Consider the following 21254-nt stretch of genomic DNA (forward strand, 5'->3'; position numbering starts at 1 on the left):
GCCGAACATTCGACCATCCGTAAACATAACCGACCGCTGAAGCAACGCTTCCACCCCCGTTGCCCGGCTATACAAAAATACAACCGCAATAAAGTGTACTGAAAAAGAGCGCCGAACGCGATATTCAATACGCTCTCCCGCCGCCCGTTACAAAACACCGACACACCGATACAAAAACCACCAGACATATTTTACACAATAAAAAGCGACAGAGAAGAGCCCGGTGAGATTATTGGCAACCATGCAATAGCCGCAGCCATGGGAAATAGTAACCATCGACTTCGTGCCACCACTACCACGTTCCAAGCAAAGAAGCAATTATCTCCTCGCCATGATCTACAAATTCTACAAGTGGGTGGAGTTAATCCCGGCGCGCCAAGCAAAAACGGCAAGCGTGCTCAAAGCGCTACAAGAAAAGGTCATATACTTACTTGGTTGTCCGAAAAGTTTCCTCACCGACAATGGGAAGCAGTTTGACGGAAAAGCGTTAGCACCGTTCCTGAGCGACCACGGCACATGGGATTAGGAGATTCCACAAATGGCACTTGCAATAAACATGGTCAGAAAAGAGGGTACAAAAGCATCTGCAGCAGGCATAAACTTCGGCGAAATAAAACAACGTCAGAGCGGGTGCACACGGAGGGAGCAGTACCAGTGGCCAGCCAACCGAACAAAAACACGAAGGGGACCTATTTTTTTCGGGCCACATTTTACCGAATACCTGATAGCCATGATGAAATCACAACCCGAGGAAGATGGAAACGAAGAAGAAAAATATTATGTATTATAATGAATTATATGAAATATACTCTGTTAGTTTTAAGAACAATGAAATGTAATTATTCTTACGTTATACAAATGAATTAAAAACATAAACTCTGTTAGATATAAGTGGAATGACTCTGTATATTTTTGAGAAAAAAAAAATAATAATTAATAAAGTGCTTCTCCCACATGCACACCGGCATAGGACCTAGGCCATGCCTGGAGATCCATCTTTTCCCACCGCAGCTTTCCGTCAACCGAAATGGGAGGGGGACTGTAACGTAGCGTTACAATAACGTAACCCCCTGTATTTCCTTATTCACTTAAACCTGAACCTCCCTGTACTTATTTTTCTATAGCATAACCAACAACCACTTGTACTTATTCTTATATAGCATAGTCAACAACCACTGATATCAAACCAATGAAAATTACAATAATGGTGTGTTGACTTCTCAACCAGTTTGCGGCACCACCCATATAAACATCAAATTTGCATTTTTGCAATTCAGTCCTCACAGGTGAGCCAGCGGGAGTGGTTGTCTTTTTAAAGACAAAATAACCACTTAGGCTAGCTTGCTGAGTGGAAGGGGCGCTGTCATGGCGCGGGTCACCCTCCACCAGGGCTGGACGACGCGAGTGGTGTCTTCGGACTACTTTTCCCTCCGTCGCCCACCTTGGTGCTTGAGCGGCCCGCTGCCTCAATGACCAAATACCCCCTCAGCTCGGGCTGCGTGGCAGGGGCGCCGTCATGGCGCGGGTCACCCTCCACCAGGGCTGGACGACGCGAGTGGTGTCTTCGGACTACTTTTCCCTCCGTCGCCCACCTTGGTGCTTGAGCGGCCCGCCGCCTCAGCTCTGGTTTAATAGGCTGGCCGGAGCGGTGGGACCACTCCCACTAGTTAGCTAGGGAGAAGAGGGTGCGGCCGTGGCGCGAGTCACCCCTTGCTGCACCAGGACGACGAGAGTGGTGTCTTCGGGCTAGTTTTCCCTCCGTCGCCCTGGTCTGGTAAGGAATGACCCGCTGCCCGAACGACCGCACGACCCCTCTCCATAGCTCTGGTTTCAACCGTGAGCCGATGCGTGCGCACAGGGGCTACCGCTGTGCGTTAAGGTGCACTTCCCCTCCGCCCACGGGTCGACCCACGGTGCCCCGGCTGGTACAATTCCGCCCCCCTTACGACCCTTCTACTAGTGTGCAAGTAGGGAGGCGGGGGTGTCCAGTGGTGAAACCAGCACTAACGAGTCCTCACAGTCTCTTCCCCAGGTGACCGACCCCGCGGACTACCGATCCTGCCGAAGGCTACCGATCAATCCCATCCCGCCGATACCGTCAACCGAGCCGCCGCTGTCCAGGTAAACACCATCGCCAGCCTACTTCCCCCCTCTCCCCGGCCCTGGTACGCGATCCGTAGCCCACCGCCGCTGCCGTCGCATCGTCGCCCCTCTGGTGCTGCCGGTGCTACGCCGACCGTTGGCCGTCCGCCATACTACCGCCGTGCCCATCCCGCCTTGCTGGTGCCGCCGCTGCCACACTAACCGTTGGCCGTTCGCCATCCTACCGCCATTAAGCCGCTGCATCCGTCACGCCGCTGCTACGACGACCGTTGGCCGTTCACCATCCTACCGCCGTTAAGCCGCTGCATCCGTCACGCCGCTGCTACGACGACCGTTGGCCGTCTGCCATCCTACCGCCGTTAAGCCGCTTCATCCGTCCCGCCGCTGCTACGATGACCGTTCGTCATTCGCCGTCCTACCGCCGTTAAGCTGCTGCATCCGTCACGCCGCTGCCACGACGACCGTTGGCCGTCTGCCACCCTACCGCCGTTAAGCCGAGGCATCCGTCCCGCCGTTGATACACTAGCCACTGGCCGCTTGCCATCCTACCGCCGTTAAGCCGCTGCTTCCGTACCGCCCTACGAGTCCGCCTGTCACCCGACCGCTCAACCGCCCTACCGAACCTCCTCTACTCCAACGACCGTTAGCCGCCGCTCCGCCCCCTCGCCATCTTGCGACGGAAAGCTGCTGCCCGCCTAATATCTCCAGCCGTGTGTGCGTGTGTTCGTAACACATAAATATGGTGTATTTATTCAGTAGGGGTTTGTGGGATCTTTACTCGGCTCTGGATTGACTGAGCGTTACCCCAGCCTTAGACAAAACCCACCTCGTAATATTTCACAAAGTAATCATGAAATTACGTAATTATAAATATGTACTTATGTAACTATAGGCATTCTAGTAGTAATTTCGCAGAGCATTTACTTAAATATAAGTTGAATTCATCGGCACATTAAATTTCATAATTTCACCTCAGCAGTTAAAGTCGAGCTCAACGTCTCATTACTACTTGCCACTCCGGCTTCAAGATCATTGCCAACTTTAGGTGCATCATTTCGCGCCATTGCACAATTTTGATCTCTTCTCAACTCCTGTGTGAGTGCATCAGTATTATAGCATAGCACCAAGTTTGTGTTGAGGCCTTCGAAGATTTGTACAACATTCGGCTTTAAATTATAAAAAATAAGTTTCTCATTTCTTTGTTTAAAATATGCGATTAAAGATGAGATCACTTTAGCAGCTGTGTAATCAGCGCCATAGATATAAGTACAATCGATCACAACAGGTAGTGTCGTCTTATTGCCAAATTTCAAAACGAGATTGCGTATAAATTCGACAGAAGGAAAGATTACGCAACGATCTGGTGTGAGTTTAAGGAATTGTATGCCATCATGGGTCTGAAATGCAACAAAAAAAAATTATTTTAAGGTACCTAATAAGTTGACTGAATGCTCTGAAGCTGTTACCTCTAATGTTTCCAGTCGTACTTTGGGTCGCGCTGCATGATATAAAATGAATAGTAAATTCACGCCGACCGCAACCAAAATTCCAACTTCCAGCTGTAGTACCAAACAAGCAATCAAAGCTACGAAACATGGAATTAAATCAGTGCCTAAAAAATATTTTTTAATAAAGTTAAATAAGGCCACATTCATAAAAGTATTTATTCATTATTCGGGGCTTCACCGGCTAGGCAATTTTAGCAGTTGTTTAGCACGCCAATCATCCCTTCTTAGTTATAACTGATGGCAAATGTATATACCAAGGGAAGCCAAGTCACCCCCAGCAAGCTCTTTCCAAAATCAGTGGAGATCCCTCCTTCCTTGTGGGTCGAAGTCTCTTTCTTTCGTTTAATCGCGAAGCCTTTGCGCTTTTTTCGCTGCAATGTTTTCATATCAGACTCTATCGCCTTGTATGAAGCCTCGTCTGGTTTCAAATGACACGGAAAGGTCTGCAGTCCTTATTAAACCGATGATGTTGGTCACGCATAACTAGCCAGATATGGGAGTATATTGGCAGCTTCTGTTCTTCCTGCCAGCAGCTGATTTTAAGTCGAAAAAGAAATGTTATTTTGAAAACCTGGTTAGGTTGAATTACTAGGCTTAAAGTCGCAATTTAGTTAAATATGGGCTTCAGTTTTTCCCACACACAGTAGAAAGAACATTATATGCGACATTAAGAAGACTGATTCCATCGGAATAGACGCGGAATTGTGGACTGGCCAGGGCACCTTGAAGTTCCATTCTAAAGGCATTCGCTCGTATTTGATATTTTGTATTGCAAAACGACTCTCAGACTATTTAGTTTGAGGAATACAGTAGTATCACCTTGTGATACTAGTCCGACTATCTCGGGAACGATTGTCTCAACCCCTCGAACCTTGGGGACGGGTTATTTTAGACAACCCTGACGACAGGCATGTCTATCGGGTTTGACATCTCAGTCGCTTTTTAGGAAAGCTGTCACTCCACAACTTAAATGCACTCAGTTGCAAGGCCGCCATTATGCTCCCTGCAGGAATCTGCCTCGATCTTTAAGCCACTCGCCCACCGCTGGACTTTTTCCTGCCAATTTAGGGCCATATTTCTATAAGCCGGTATATGAAGCTCCTCGCGTTGCTGCATCCGTGCATCCCAATATGCAGCGTTTTTTCGAGCAGCGCAACATTCCTCATCGCGCCAGTTGTTTTTCCGGGCTCGATAAAAATGTATGGTGTCCACAGCGGCTGGACGTAGCTAGTGTGAAATGTGCTCCTAAAGCTCGCTGTTTCGTGATTAGCTTCCTGACGGCAATTCTATACTGCTTCAACCCGTTAGAGAATGTTATTTCTAAAGGCCAGACTGTGTGACCAAAGTTCCTTTCTTTACCCACTCTGGCGTTAAAGTCTACAAGTATTATTTTGATGCCATGACGGAGGCAGTCATCGTCCGTGGGTTCTAGCTCACCATAAAAAGCGTTCTTATCCACCTAAGCCGTATAACCTGTAGGTGTTTTATTAATCAATCTCGCCTTTGTCGCGGATTTCGACGAGGCTGCTTGAGCGACAGTGCTTGGCGCCGCAGTCTCTTTTTCACTCCAAAACCAGCACTGACTTGGGTCTCCCCTTTTTACGGCTACCGCATCGTTGTCCCGCCTAGCTCCGTCTTGCGCGTTTCTTGTACTGCGATAAAATCACCCAATATCTTTACGAGCACATCAACAAGCAAGTTTTCCAGCTACATATTCCAAAATCATACTCCTTAAAGCATTTGTCGTGACAGTCATCAGACAAAGAAAATCTTATCCGAGACTTGTTTTCATTGGCAGGGGTTCTTTAGTGGTGGACGCCAAGTCCAGCGCAGATTTATATTTCAGATGCCTTTTATGACAGGCATGCCTTACCCGCAGGTGCGGCCCGTCAGATCACTTAAATATGTACTTACGTTTACTACGCCACATTGGCAAGACCACATTATACTGAAGCTGGAAGATAACGGCTGACATGATGATAGCCCCCAAAACTGCTTTTGGAATGTAATAGAAAAAGTCCGTTAAATAGATTAAAGCGAAGACCACAACTGCGCCAATATAAAGATTGGCCAATGGCGTGCGAACACCACTAGCATTATTGACAGCAGAGCGTGCCAGGCCGCCGTTAGCACGATAGCCTTGAAAGAATGAGTTAGCGATATTTGCGATTCCCATAGCAATCAATTCCTGGGATGCGTCAATGGGCTGTCCTTTTGCTGAAGGAGAGAAATGAAAGTAATGATTAGGACTTAAAAGTAGCGCACGACCTAAAATAGAAACTCACCAAAAGCTTTACAAACGGCGATATTCTCGAGTAATGCCACTAGTGGGATAATCAATAGACCATACCCCATATTACCCACCATGTCCATAAAAGATTCAGCTTCAACAGCTTTTTGTCCAGTAGTCTCATTAGCCGGTACTGCGTCTATATGAAATGGTGGTGGACTGAATTCCGGCAATCCACCAGGTATATAACCAGTCAAACGGAAGTAATGAATACCCTGCTGATGCAAGTACATACTCGCAGCAGCACAAATCATCACAATGGTTGCATTTCTCGATACGCCAATAAACCATAAAATCTTAGACATCATCTCGTGATACCACCTGCGTTTACTTTTATTTTTTGGCCCAACTTTCATGCGTCCCAAAAAACGCATCGATATCAAAATGAAAACACAACTACATCCGAGTATGGTATCAGCGAGACGTATACTTCTAATATCTTTTATCATACTAATCCATCGTTCTAGGAATGTATTGCCTCTGGCATATTTTATACCAACAATATCTTTAACTTGTGATGTGGCTATAATTAGCGTAACAGCGCTGGTAAAACCGGCGCTCACAGGTCCCGATACAAATTCAATTATAAAACTTAATCGGAATATGGCCATTAAAATTTCTATGATGCCGGTAAGGAATGTGAGTAGAACTGCTCTTTGCCATACACCTTTGGCGAATTGGTAGACCATAAGTGATGCGATGGCTGTTGAACCGACTGTGCTGTCTTTGCAGGTGCCGAGTACAACGTAGGCGAAGCACCCCATAAAAGCGCCATATAGGCCATACTGTGCGAGAAATATAAATAAACAGTTCAAATTGTAAATAGTAGATATTGGAAAAGAGGAAGTGATAATACGCATCCAAGGGACATTTTCCTACTGCAACCATTTCTCGATAAATATTGAATTTATTTAACATGTACCTAATCAGGACTCTATCATATTAGCTTCTGGCGATATGCAGTGTGTGTGATATTAGTTTCGAGTTTTTGATGAATAAAAATCTTTGCTCACGGATGAGTTAGTTTAAGCGCTATTTGCAAGCTAATACAGACTCTAACGTTAAACAAATTGTGTAAGGCGTGTTTGTAGAGAAGAGGAGGAAAAACTACTACTAATAGACTTGCGAATAATTTAGTAGCTGAAGCTAATTAAAACAAAAAAGTTATTTAATTTATCTCAAATGTTTCTCGAGCCACCCAAACATATTAAAGATGGAAGAGGAACTGGCCGTTCAATAAAAACCTCACATTGACTGAATGTGTCCATATTGTTAGAGAAAGGGGATAGTTAAGTGTATAATGTTTTTCTAGTCAATATCTAGCTACAATATTTGATGAACAAGTTGACAATAAGAATAAGACTCAGTGAGTAGACATAAACCAAATCAGAACGATGTGTTCACGTCACTAATATGTCCTCATGAAAAAATAAAAAGCAACTTGGCTCGTATTACATCCGGAGAGATTAAGATTAAACTTCACTTCGCATTCTACTTATATAATTTTGATCCTACACTGTCGCGTAATAGCCATCACGAAATGGTTTCATAATGGTTCCTACATGAATCTGAAAGCCACCCCAATATGTATATATATTCCCAAATTATACCAAATTTATCCCAAAATCTTCGAAACTATCCAAAAATCAAAGTTTTCCTGACAATAATCCCAAGTTATTATTCCGAAAACAATCTCGAAATGATATATTCCAAAGATAGTCTCGTAATGATAAAATAGTTCCAAAATGAACCTTAAATCAATATCAAATAGATCCCGAAAAAAACCTGAATCGATTCCAACAACAGTTCCGATTTTAAACGGTCATTACCCTAAGATCATCACCGAAAGAAATTGTCACCGAAAAATACTTAAATAATTCGCGTAATGTTCCCGGAATCACCAAAAAACCATCCATGGATAGAGAAATCTCAACAAGACACAATCTAAATAATACAGTTTCTCATCTCTTCATACATATACTTACGAACATCCAGTAGAGTTTTAGATTGTATTTTGCCCTGCAAGAACCAGATAATGGGTATTACTATCCTCTATGACTTAATCTATTTTTGAGTCTCGTTGCCGGTTCCGATTAAAGAGTTCCGCTCTCTGCGATCACCCAGCTGTCATCCACTTTGGGAGAGTTCGTCGAACATTGGAAAAAGATGGCAACCATGCTTCTATTTTTATTTTAATAAAATAAATTATTTTATATCTATACGTATATCAAGCGACACGGCGGTCGCCGTGGTGTGTTGGTAGCGTGCTCCTCCTCACACACCTGCGTTCACGCCCTGGGCAAAGCAACATAAAAATTTTAGAAACAAATTTTTGCAATTAGGAGAAAGTTTTTCTAAGCAGGGACGCCCTTTGGCAGTGATTTGGCAAGTACCCCGAGTATATTTCTATCATGAAGAGCTTCTATGTGAAAACTCATCTGCCTTGCATTGGCCTGAAACTCTGTGGTGGTTATCGCGCCTTTCATTTTTTAAACGGTTTTATTTAGGTTGACTTGACAGGCTGCACGGCTGCACGGCCGTTGTGAACGAATTTTGTAATTAAAATTTCAGTAACTTCCCGATAAGCTAAAAGCTTGAAACTTGGAATATAGTTCAGAACTCGATGACAATGCAATAATAAGAAAAAAACGTCACTAGGTGGCGCAAGAATCGAGATATTCACAAAAATCGTATTTGTGCTCCGATTTGGCTCATATTTGGAACACATAATATATACAAGAATAGAAAGCGACCTATGAAAAAATCGCCGCTAGGTGGCTCAAGGATCGAGATATTCACAAAAATCGTATTTGTGGTCCGATTTGGCTCATATTTGGAACACATAATACATACAAGAACAGAAAGCGACCTATGAAAAAATCGCCGCTAGGTGGCGCAAGGATCGAGATATTCGCAAAAATCGAATTTGTGGTCTGATTGGGCTCATATTGGGAACACATAATACGTACATGAATAGAAAGCGACCTATGATGTCCGATTTGGCTCATATTTGGAACAAATATTACATACAGTCCGGTAGAAGTGACATCAAAATATTTTGGAGTTGGAGGAGGGACAAGCATACGTGGCGCAGAGTCGAGTAAAGTCTTTGGAAGGATTAGGTATTGAGGACTTCGATTGTAACAAATTGTCAGGAAAGAGTCCTTGTAATAATGAGTTACTAAATGAACTAAATAGAATGAGAAATAATAGGAAATTAAATAAGGAATAAAAACTTCAAGTCCAAGGTGTGGAAATGAAGATATCTAGCATCAATACTGCGGACCATTTTTTTCTCAACGGAATATCATAGAGAGTAAAATTTTGCGTATGTGGTTTCCTTGCGCGCAAAAATGTGCTCCAGAACAAGTTTTTGCACGGTTTTTGCAACAATTTTAAAAATAGAAATTTATTTCACAGAAACAAAAAATGTACTCTTAAAGAGTTTTTAATAACAAGCAAATTGGTTGAGGGGTCGACTGCTAATATGCTACCAAAAATATCGAGAGAGGTGTCAAAAGACGCGTATTAACCTCAATGATGATAAAAGTACTAAATAAAAAATATAAAAAGTATTTAAAAACAGAATACATACATACTCTCGAAAATACTTTGAAATCGAAAGCTTAAATTTTGGTATAATTCCGCTAGCAGCATATTTAGAATCAACAAATCATAATGTTGGATGACGACATATTTTTGTTCTATTGTTCGTATCCCTATAAATTTGTTTGTGCATATTTTTGTTTACACCTACGGTACTTTAAATTATATACATTTTTGGTGTTTATTTTACTTTTGTTTTTCGAACATATGATCAGTCGATTAAGCATTATCCATGTGTAAGTTGTGTTTCGTTTATATGTATACCTAGTTGCGTAAAGTAAATTTTAATGACCATATATCCAAAATTCATATTTTTATATATTTGTGTTTAGTTACAATCCTGAAGATGGCCTCAGATTGAAGCCGAAATATCGACAAATTAAAAAAACCAATGCATATTTAAACATTGTGTTTTATTTAACTACGGCCTTTAAGCTCATAAAATTAACATAACATAAACGTATAAGGCTATAAAAATTACCAAAAATTTAGGAAAAATCGATATATCTTTACTAAACTTAGTTCACGTACTTATCTGAACTCACTTTATCTTGGTATAAAAAATGGACGAAATCCGACTATGACCACGCCCACTTTTTCGAAATTTACGAAAAATTAAAAAAATGCCATATTTCTATACCAAATACGAAAAAAGGGATGAAACATGGTAATTGGATTGGTTTATTGACGCAAAATATAACATAAAAAAAAAAAAACTTTGTAAAATGGGTGTGACACCTACCATATTAAGTAAAAGAAAATGAAAAAGTGCTGCAGGGCGAAATCAAAAGGCTTCGGAATCTTGGCAGGAATACTGCTCGTGGTATTACATATATAAATAAATTAGCGGTACCCGACAGATGATGTTCTGGGTCACCCTGGTCCACATTTTGGTCGATATCTCGAAAACGCCTTCACATATACAACTACCACCACTCCCTTTTAAAACCCTCATTAATATCTTTAATTTGATACCCATATCGTACAAACACATTATAGGGTCGCCCCTGGTCCTCCTTTATGGCGATATTCCGAAATGGCGTCCACCTATAGAACTATGGCCCACTCCCATTTAAAATACTCTTTAATACCTTTTATTTGATACCCATGTCATACAAACACATTCCAGGGTTTCCCTTGGTTAATTTTCCTACATAATGATTTTTCCTTATATTCTCTCAGCTGAGTATGTAATGTTCGGTTACACCCGAACTTAGCCTTCCTTACTTGTATTATGTTGACAATATGCCGCGTCTTTGAGTGCACCGTAAAAGTTAATTATTCAGAACTAAAAGCAAACTTTGAGATACTTTTTTGAAACAATGTTAGAAAAGCAAATTTGTTTTTAGAAAATCATATTAGAGATGAAAGTGTGATAGTAGATTTGATAAACGCGTGAGGGAGGGTCTGCGACACGCAAAGTTTTTTGAATATGAGTTCTTGACAGATTTTGGCATAAATATTTAAAATACACTGTCCCTTAACTTTGAAAATTTTAGCACTTAGGAAAAAACGAAGTTGTGCCACTTTGAAAAGATCCCATGCATTCCGTCTTTCTGCTTCTCTTATAAAATTTTCAATTTGTTGGTTAGTTCCTTTGTGAATTAAGATAATTGCTATATCAACAAATACAACGTAAGAGAACTGCAAAACTTCAAGATCGCGTGTTTAACGCATTGGTTACCATAAATCATATTAATACCCTGTAAATGCTACTGTCTACAACTGTACTATATCACATAGAGAATTTTGGTCTAGATAAGCGGTATAGTGCTTGATCTTAATTTTATTATGATTTTTATTCATCTTGATCTTTAGTTTTGTTTAGTTATTTTTTTTTTTGCAACAAAAAGTGTAGATATCGTGCTAAATACGTGTATTTATATACTATTATTATTATATTCATTTTTAGCAATATTCCTTTGAGCAGATTTAGGCCGAGATTCTGCTCAAATCTTTGGAAAGCTAATTTTGATAGTTCAAAGTTTTTCGGGAACTACAGTTTCGATGCCGACTCTGAACGTGTTGGAAATATGAAATTTTAATAAGAAGATTTTAACGGCAGAAAACCCTAGGACGGCTAGCCGTATCGTTGAAAAAACTTTTTCTGCGAAATTCTCTTGTTTGATGTTACTTGTGCCAGGATATAAATCTAATAGCTTCGTTATGGTAAGTAAGCACTCTACCCCGATAAGCTGGCAACTGCCTGCGCATGTTTTACTTGTGCTGAAAAGAATGATAATTGAAAGACAAGGTTGGTATACGCATTCCGGAAAAAAATTCTTAGAAATAACCTCGACAATGGCCGTTATCGAAACAGGTTTGGTGTTGAGAAATATTTTTTTTATGTATCCACTTAGTTTAGCAAGTAAAAATCTAGCGACTATATTGGACCATGTTGGGCGAATGAGTGAAGATGCTCCGACAGAGGAAGCGTATGAAAGGGTCGGCGTCGAATTAAATTTCTGATAAGAAAATTTTCACAAACTCGGTATTCGATTAAAGACAAAGCAGTTTGAAACCACCCTAGGTATATCGGTTCTAAATTGGCTGGAAAAAAGCCATTTTTTCCAGAAGGGTCTTTTTTAGAATTCCATTGAATAACGTCAAAATAGGGCGTGCTTTAGAAGAGTTTAAAATCCCCCTATAGTTATTGGTTCTACAGCGCCCTATTTCAGAATTGATTTGAAGAAAGCCTTATTCCCAAATTTCTTTTTTCGAAAAAGCCTCTACCTTAAAATTCGGTTGAGGAACACCTAAATACAGCTAGTTTTAGAAATTAGCTGAGACAGACCGTTTTCAATACAACAGGAGAGATCACTTGGTTTTCCGCTCAGAATTCGATACGTAAGTTCTATATATTAGATATATTAGCAAAATAATAACGTTACGTAACAAATATGGTCCTTTCTCAGGGCATTGCCTCAAGCAACTTGAAGCAACAATTAGCCTAGTTCCCCTATGACTGTAGTATTATTGTCCAAGAAGACAGAGTTATTTTATAACATGAGCCTCCCTGCGGTGCATAACATTACTTCCATACTAGCGCAGATCTAGAATGATAATTTGCCGACGGTTCTAATTATGTCCCTTGGCAGTTCTTATACTGTCCGCTCACACTGCTTTCAAATGACACTTAACATTGTGATGTCCTACGAAATGGCAGTTGTCCCCATTTGCAGACCTTTTTAAACGAGCTCTTAACTGATTCAGTCGTAGGTACTTCTGAAATAGGCGCTACCTTTGATTAATTAATTTAAATTCGTATAGCTCAGACTTAAGCGTTGTTGGTACAAGTGTGACTGGTTGATCGGTTTTAGGCCCGACCCAAGATTGCTCAATATGGTTCGTAGAATATTTCCGCATATGAGATTTTTTGGGCAAAATATACCACACCTAATTACAGCAGCGGGCACAAATATAGCAGTGGCAATTTTTATGAAATTTCGTCAGTTATATTAATTTCATATAGAGGGTTAATGAAATAATTAGTAAATTTTTCTACATTAAAGACCTTATTGAACATTTACATTTTTTTCGCTACAGTTTCGCTGCAGTTCTTTGTAGCAGTGTTGGTTATGAATAACATTTTTCCTCCTAATACGGTAGGGAATTGTGAAAAATAATTTAAGAAATCATTTCCCTTAAAAAGGTAAAATTTTTTCAACGTATCAACAAAAATAGTGTTCGCTGAAAGCGCCCATTGTTTTTTGACAATTATATTTTGAGTGTTTTCGATTTTCTTCCATAAAAAAATAGGCTATGCGTCCTTCGTATGGTAGAAAACATAAAACATCCTTAGGGAAAAATTTGTTCAAAAAATTAATGCGAATTTAAGAGACCTATAATTTGAACTTTGCCAGTCTAAAATTGATTAGGCTATCAAACTGCTTGCACAAAAAAATAAAACTTTAAACAAATACTTCGGAGTTATTGTTCACCGAAAATAAAAAAAAAGAATTGAGTTGACGAAATTTGATAAAAATTGCCACTAATATTTTCGTCTTTCCTGCTGTATATGATCTTAAATTTTTTTATAGATAATTTCGCACGTTTTACTGTAAACTGATTTAACTCGAAATTTAGATGTTTTCAGATTTAATGAAAATAACCAACTGACGAGAATATGCTGACATTTATACAATATCCAAAAATACTACAATAGCATGCATTTAAATCTCATTGCTATAATGAAACTCTATGGGAAAATAAATCCTTGTTTACGTTTTCCCAAAAAGTTTAAAATTTGGATTACTCCTGTTTACAATAAACGTGAAATTTAAATAAAAAAAAAAACAAATTATCAAAGCTTGTTCCTTCGCTCAACAACAAACCTCTGTCGGCAATCCTGCTACACTGGCATAAGCTAAACCCTGTGGTATCACTGTCAACCCTACAGTTATGCCCGCTATAAGATCACCTATAGCATCGCGTCGTGTATATTTCGGCAACCATCGGCATATCGGTAAACGTTTATAGAGAGTTTTTTTACGAAACACATTTTTCGCAGAAGATGCACAAAAATCACCAAAACTGCGTTCTTGCGTTGATTTTTGATGATCGGTAACTAATTTAAAATCGGTATATCCACTAAATTGTATTTCATTAGGTTGATCGATTTGTAAACGTTTTCGAAAACTTTCTGCTGTTTCAACACTTGACATGTTTTTTCTAAAAAGTATGCGTACAATCGTTTATTTGAATTTAAATAGTTTTTTAGTATTTTTTCACAATTGTTTTATATTAATGAGATATTTATTTATTTTATCTCTTATTATCAATAACTTTGAAATATTTTTTTTTAATTTTAACACCTTTTCGAATACTTTTTTCAGGAATGCACTGATAAATTCATTGAAACACTTCAAAGGCCGAAGACGAGCTATCACATCTCACACGTCCACTTGCTTCAAACGCAAATAACATATTAAGTAAATTCCTCAAGTGGCAACATTGTCTGTCCCCCGTGTTATTTCCACTTTCAGTTAGTATTCTACTACTAATAGAGTGGTAGTTAATATGAATGAAGTTTCTTGAATTACAAACGAATTATGCCTACGTACTTACACTTACATACATACGTACATAGAATTGGAAATACTCTTACTACGCGTTTGTGCTCGTGTTTTTTTTTTTATTAAAACACCGCATTATATTCTAAACAATATTTATAAGTAAATAATTGTATCTATGTTGTTTTTGTATGTGTGTATATTAAAATAAAACTACCGGGCATTTGATTGACTTGGCAAATATTTTTTTTTTTTCGCTATGCGCCTCTTTACAGATTTGTTGATAGGTAGTTATAATTATCAATCACGGTATTTTTATCAAATAAAAGTTCATTGGATAGTCCAAAATGATATTTTAAATAAATGAGTTGTGGTTAGAAGACGATAGCAAAAATTATTATTTGGATTCTACTTATCGCCAGTGGGGAACATAAAAAAAAACAATAATGTGAATTTTACATAAAAACAAAAGTAAAATTCACACAATCGAATAATATTGTGGCGAATATTAGCATCACTATACTGTTAGAAAATAATCACAACAACAAAAACAGCAAGCAGCCACACTTATGTACAAGGCAACGAAGATTATTCCATATACAATGGAGCTTGAGAAAGAGAGATTATTTCACATCCATACATGTATGCAGCTAAGAGCAGAAGTTGTTACTCACACATACACACGCATATGGCTAGAAGAAAAACATTAACTAGATATATACATGTATATAGCTAAATAACCAAGCATGCGATCCAACTATTCTGGAAGGCATGTTCGTGAAACATCTAGATCTTAGGAGAAATGGGCGTTCGAGGTAACCGAGTGTATAAAAGCAGAACAACCTGAGGAATCATTAATCACTTTGATTTAAACACGCTATTAGTGAAGTATAATTGTTATTGTGAAGTAGTACTCCCAAAGGTATTTTAAGTAAAGACTATTTTGTAATACTGAATAGTGGAATTCAACAGTTCAGCGATTCGAACGTTAGCAGAAGGTGCAAAATAATCGGAAGCCCCTAAAATACGTTGCAATATTCTTCCTATCTGTCACTTCCTGTACTTTGTAGCTTTACTCTTGCTCACTGAAATTGGGTTTTTTCTTCCTCTTTCTCCCACTTTTCCTAGCCCTTTATCTCCTGTAACGAATTGCGCTAGTTTCGAACTAAGTTTATGACATTTTTTCAAATAAACCTTTTCAAATTTTGATGTCCTTCGAAATTGCCCCCTTTGCAGACCTTTTGACCGCATTATTAGGCAAAGCTTATCTTCCAATTTATATGCTCGCTTTTTAAATTTTCCAACAAATATTAAGAAATACCTGGGATATGATACCATTTTTCTAGTAGATTTTGAAGAGCTGAGAATCGGTTTATAACCAACAATGTTATAGGCACGTAAAGGTCCCAAGGTCCGAGAAACCGATTTTAACTCGTAACTAACGATTTTGGAGGTGTCCGGGGAAAATCTTATATGCAGTCATCCTTAGATTTTTGAGATCTGCAAGAAAAATGTCATCACTACCCAGGTATTTTCACTTTTGTCTTTTTTGTAACACTGCGTTATAAGAGCATTATCAACCTTTTTTATTTTGTATAAATAAAATGGAAAGCTTTTACGTGAAATATTTAAATTTCGCATTCATTCATTCATTTATTAATAATATTGAAAATGTAGCCAAAGTATGACCCTCTTTTATATATAAACTTCGAACAATGAACGTTGTTTGCGAACACCTGTGCATTTTTTTTATATTTGTAATATTCGTTGGTGGGAAAATAGATCGAGTACGTGTTCGAAAAGTGTACATAATACTTAATACATAGTTTTGTTGGAATATAGAGTCAGACATATCAAATGTGAAAAACTGCCTGCGTTTCATTGATGAAACAAATTGTTTAGAAAAACTTAACACGTTATTATAATTTTTCAGGTTGCAGCACAAGAGTTTTATTGTTTTTTTAAAGGCTTTAAATGACCCTTATTGTTGTATTGTTTGTGGGATTTTTATAAGAAAGAATTTTTTGTTGTATTGTTTTGTTTGTGGGATTTTTATAAGATAAAATAAGAAGAGTAATAAAATAAGAAAAATAATAAAATAAAATAAGAAAAATAATAAAATTCAGAGCAGCAATTAAAAAAATTAGTAAAGTTAAACAATACCAGAGAAAGAAAATGAATTGAATGGTACATGGTTAAGAGTTTGAGTCTAAGGCCCAATTGCAGAACGGTAAGTAAATTTTTTGACTCAGAGTTAACCTGACATGAGGTTTAAATTCATACATTTTGACAAATTCTGAGTTTAAAAATAATTTGCTGTTTTGCAAGTAGGCGTAAATCTGAAACTTTTTTGTTATTCATACTATATTTTAGGTTTAAACTTTAGATTATAGCGGTTTCCATGCAAATGAGAACGTAGAATTGTGTTTTAAGACCACACATGCAGCTGTAAAAAAAAAATAAAAATCTAGTGGGCAGTGGCCTGGTTTCGAACCGACAGGCAGGCTTTGTGTGCTCTACCCACTAAGCTATCATATCTGTATAACAAAACATATTGTAACGAATTTAGTGAAATTCCTCTTATTTGCAACCTTCTACTAATGTGCTAAACTGTTGAATAAATAACTCCAATATTCAATAATGCAAAATGGTCTTTATTAGACTACTTTGAAAATACTTCACAATAACACTTATATTTCGCAACTGATAGCTTGCTTCAATCAAACTGATTGCTGCTTACCCAGCTTTCGCTCTTTTTATACTCTCTGCTGTCTCGTTCGCATACTTCTAGGCGTTTCTTCTTCTAGAATTTGCTACTTAGTTACCAGCTATAAACTACAGATGCACGTTTATAGCTTCACGCATAGCAATATGCGCGTGTATATGTGAGTAATAATTCCACCGATGATTGCATAGTTTTGCGAGTATCTCGATATATGCAAGTGTTTGTGCGTATCTCTCCGCTGCTTGTATGTGCATATGTGTAGACATAATGATTGATTTGTTTATGTACATACCAGTGACTGCTTAGTATCGGTTTAGAGATGATTTGGCCCAAATCGCGGGCTGTTACGTTACACTCTTTCGTGCATCTTGACATAATGCCTGATAATAAATGTTTCTGGCAACAAGCACCATTAGGGTACTAGCGCGACTATCTCGGGAACGATTCATATGACAACATTAAACCGTTTAGGCCATACCGCCCATGTTATAGGGTTCGCTTTTCAAAAGCTACTACAATTTGAGCACTGTTAAGTTTCATGAATTCGGAAAAAGGTTTTGTAGTTGCCTCACGTAAGTGAAAAGCTTTGCTCTATTTGAAAGTTAATGACAGCATAAAGCATAATATCCGCAAGCTTTAGTATGCAAGTAATGGACAAAATTGTAAGCAGAATGAAAACATTTTTCAGTAGCAAAAACGGTAGGACTGTTGCGTTATCCATATGACTGTCTGTCTGTGAAATGCACGACTTGGAATTAAAATTGAACTCTGGAATATGATAAATTGTTTCATTTCTTATAAACAACACTCAGCCGTATGAATTTAAAATATTAGGCCTATTGTCTTAGTCTAGAATTCGTAGATAGCGCTGAATAGTTTACACAAAGAAGTAACGGTAAGATGGACCAAAAATGTCAGTTACATTACATATAGTAAACACATACATATTGTTGACACAAAACTCAGATCACAATGAAAACAATGCTGGTTGATGGTATTTTCGAAAAAGTGAATAAAAACACTCAAAAAAAAAAAAAACATTGGACTTTTCTTTCTAATTTAAATACTTTCCCAATTTATGACTGTTACGTTACAGTTTCGTCGCTTTCTTTTTTTGTTCAAATACCGATAAGATTAAATTAATGCTAACATTTCCTATACACATTTTCCGTCACATACAAACAGGACCCATATTTTCAGAATTTACTAAATATGTGCGGACCTTTAAGTGAAGCATTGGACGCTTTCAACAAACAAAACTGTTGATCGGTCGTTGAGTGAACACTTTCTGAACGCACCGTTGAATATTTTTTTTACCGTCAAATTAATGAACATAAAGGGCCCATTACTGATAATTACCATAGACTTGACTTGACTGCGCTAAGTGGAGCGCATACAATCTGGCATCATAATCAGCTTTGAAATTAATTTTTATAATAAATGTCAATTTGTATGTCAAAATGTCAAAATGAAATGGAAGCAAACAAATGGCATCTCAAAATGTAAACGTCACTTAGAACTTACATAGAAAATCAAAATTCAACAGACATCTAAGTCAAGTTAAGTGCTGCCAAGTTTCGAGTAATCAGTAACATGCAATGTTCATTTAACAAACTGTAAGTGATAGTTCTCAAGTCAAGTCAAATCTATGCTAAGTATGAGTAATGGGCCCTTAAGCTTCTTTCGCTACATTCTCTCAAGGTGTTTGTTCAGCTGTCTGACAAATTTTTGAAATTTTATAGTGGGGTGAAATTTAAAAAATAATTTAAGAAGTAGTTTTTTTTAAATTTAAGGATAGTTATTTCATTTGACAGATGGCTAAACGCGCCGTTCATAAAACAAAAATTGTATCGCTTAACTGACGGAGCAACAAATATTGCGTCCGCTTAATGTGCCCATTTTATTTTTATCAATTTTGAAGCACGGAAAAGTAACAGTAAAGCAGACTACAGCTCTCAAAGAATACAAGAGATGTACAACCCGGAAATAAGCAAGAACACGCGAAATTCATTCATTTCATTTGTGCAACACTTTTCGAACATGAAATTTTTCATTTTTAGATTTTCAGCAGTAAGTTTAAACTTTCGGCTTTTGTTTTGAAACAATTTTCTACAGAGTATACAATTTTCTAAGCTATATTGTGAATTTAGACATATTGGGGAGCTAGGCTTATATTTTACACCGAATAAAATTAGGAAACAAGAGTAGCAAATTGAGAGATTATGAATTAAGTCTAAAAAGTTTTGAAAAATTTCCTCAGCAAATGAACCGTGTAACGAAAGTAGAGGGTAGAGTGCCGGAGGTAGAGTGAAATAAACATTTCAAGCAGTTTTTAGATGGCCTGCTGGGTCTGCTGCAATTTGGCCATATGTATTTCCTGCGACCATCAGTTATAGTAGTCTTACTCAACCGCAGGCGTACCGAGGTTTTCAATTTTAAATAGTGATGTGGTTGTTCTAAGAGTTATCGAATTTTTTAGATCTGATTTTGAGCAAATGCGTCCACTCGCCAAAGCAAATTTTTTTTTTAACGGACAGCCTAATATACATATATATGGTGCGTAGCTAAATCTATGAGGGAATAAAACTTATTATAATTCGCATTAGTCCTCCTATCTTTGAAACTGATGCAACTACTGTGGTGTGATCATAATTAGCACTTTTTAATTATTTTTATATGATAAAAGGTAAAAATTTAATTAAAAATTCTGTTTATTTCTTGGAATACATAACATGCGTCAGCAGTTTGGAAATTTGGAGTCGGATTATTGGGTCAACAAATTTTGATAGTAGCAAATGAAGACGAGGCCCGCCTATCTATGTTGAGTACTAATATGTAGATCATGCCTGAGGTTGAGTATAAAAGACAAGTTTTTTACTTGGGTTAAATAAACACTTCTCTTTGCCTCTCCACCTCTGATGTTGCTGTATCTGAACATAGCACGCCATTAATCCCTTTTGAGCAAACACAATTCCAATTGCAAACATCTAGAGTATTTCTAGTCATATTCCATCCGAACTGCTCAGCTGCTGTCAGCCGCGTACTCGGGTGCTGTGGAGTTCAGCTAAGCCCTCACACCAGCGATAAGATGCCTACTGTACTGAGGGAATTTAAGACCTTCGCAAAGTTGACATACCCATAATGCCTTAGTCAAAACTAGATTTAAACTTAAGCATATTATTTGGCATCGGTTAATGGTTCTTGAAACTAAAAAGTGTTATAATTTCATAAAAAAGAAGAAAATTCACAACAATTAATAAATCGCTTAGTCAAAATATATCCAAAAGAAGACATCAAATACCCGAAAAGTTAATAAATTCATCAACTCAAATCATTTTTTTGGTATGTTGCCAACCTCACTTAAGTGATAGAAAATTTGTTCTGCAAACAGCCAACTGCCAAAGTAAATAATTATCCTTAAATTTTAAAGACAAGGAGTTCCTAAACTATTTTTTACACTTCGCTATTATATTAAGGCGGCCACCGTGGTGTGATGGTAGCGTGCTCCGCCTACCACACCGCATGCCCTGGGTTCGCACCCCGGGCAAAGCAACATCAAAATTAGAAATAAGGTTTTTCAATTAGAAGAACATTTTTCTAAGCGGGGTCGCCCCTCGGCAGTGTTTGACAAGCGCTCCGGGTGTATTTCTGCCATGAAAAGCTCTCAGTGAAAACTCATCTGCCTTGCAGATGCCGCTCGGAGTCGGCATAAAACATGTAGGTCCCGTCCGGCCAATTTGTAGGGAAAATCAAGAGGAGCACGACGCAAATTGGAGGAGAAGCTCGGCCTTAGATCTCTTCGGAGGTTATCGCGCCTTACAGTTTTTTTTTATAATTATATTAAGAGAAAAATTTGTTTTCATAGCCAACACATTAAAATGTCAAAGAACTGTCAGACAGCCGAATAAACACGTTGAATAAATGTAGCGCAAAAAATGTTGCTCAATAGTTTGACGTAAAATCCAAACCGTTGAGTGGATCAAAAATACTCAACGGTGCGTTTAGAAAGT

The 21254-nt window shown here is 38.2% G+C and overlaps 1 protein-coding gene across 2 annotated transcripts; it reads right to left on the minus strand.

Annotated features, from left to right (window-relative positions):
* Positions 1-877: 877 nt before the first annotated feature.
* LOC137237410 (sodium-independent sulfate anion transporter) lies at positions 878-14499 on the minus strand. 2 transcript variants are annotated; one of them, XM_067761010.1, is made up of 5 exons: positions 13842-14499; positions 5897-6686; positions 5526-5828; positions 3570-3715; positions 878-3500 (listed from the first exon to the last, which is right to left on the minus strand). In XM_067761010.1, exons 1-5 carry the CDS (start codon positions 14169-14171, stop codon positions 3063-3065), a joined length of 2007 nt encoding a protein of 668 aa, XP_067617111.1. In that variant the 5' UTR covers positions 14172-14499; the 3' UTR covers positions 878-3062. The 2 variants fall into 2 exon arrangements, with proteins under 2 accessions (XP_067617111.1, XP_067617112.1); XM_067761011.1 differs by lacking the exon at positions 13842-14499 and adding an exon at positions 7887-7999.
* Between the last annotated feature and the right edge of the window lie 6755 nt (positions 14500-21254).

Source organism: Eurosta solidaginis, chromosome 1 (assembly GCF_040869045.1).
Source record: "Eurosta solidaginis isolate ZX-2024a chromosome 1, ASM4086904v1, whole genome shotgun sequence".
Classification (NCBI taxonomy): Eukaryota; Metazoa; Arthropoda; class Insecta; order Diptera; family Tephritidae; genus Eurosta; species Eurosta solidaginis.

Excerpts from the sequence above, each read along its gene's own strand:
- LOC137237410 (XM_067761010.1), bottom strand. The coding sequence starts at position 14,171 with ATGTCAAGTGTTGAAACAGCAGAAAGTTTTCGAAAACGTTTACAAATC. Across the intron at positions 6,687-13,841 it reads TAGCAGGATTGCCGACAGAG|TATGGCCTATATGGCGCTTT; the intron begins GTTTGTTGTTGA and ends TTTCTCGCACAG. Across the intron at positions 3,501-3,569 it reads TACGACTGGAAACATTAGAG|ACCCATGATGGCATACAATT; the intron begins GTAACAGCTTCA and ends GTTGCATTTCAG.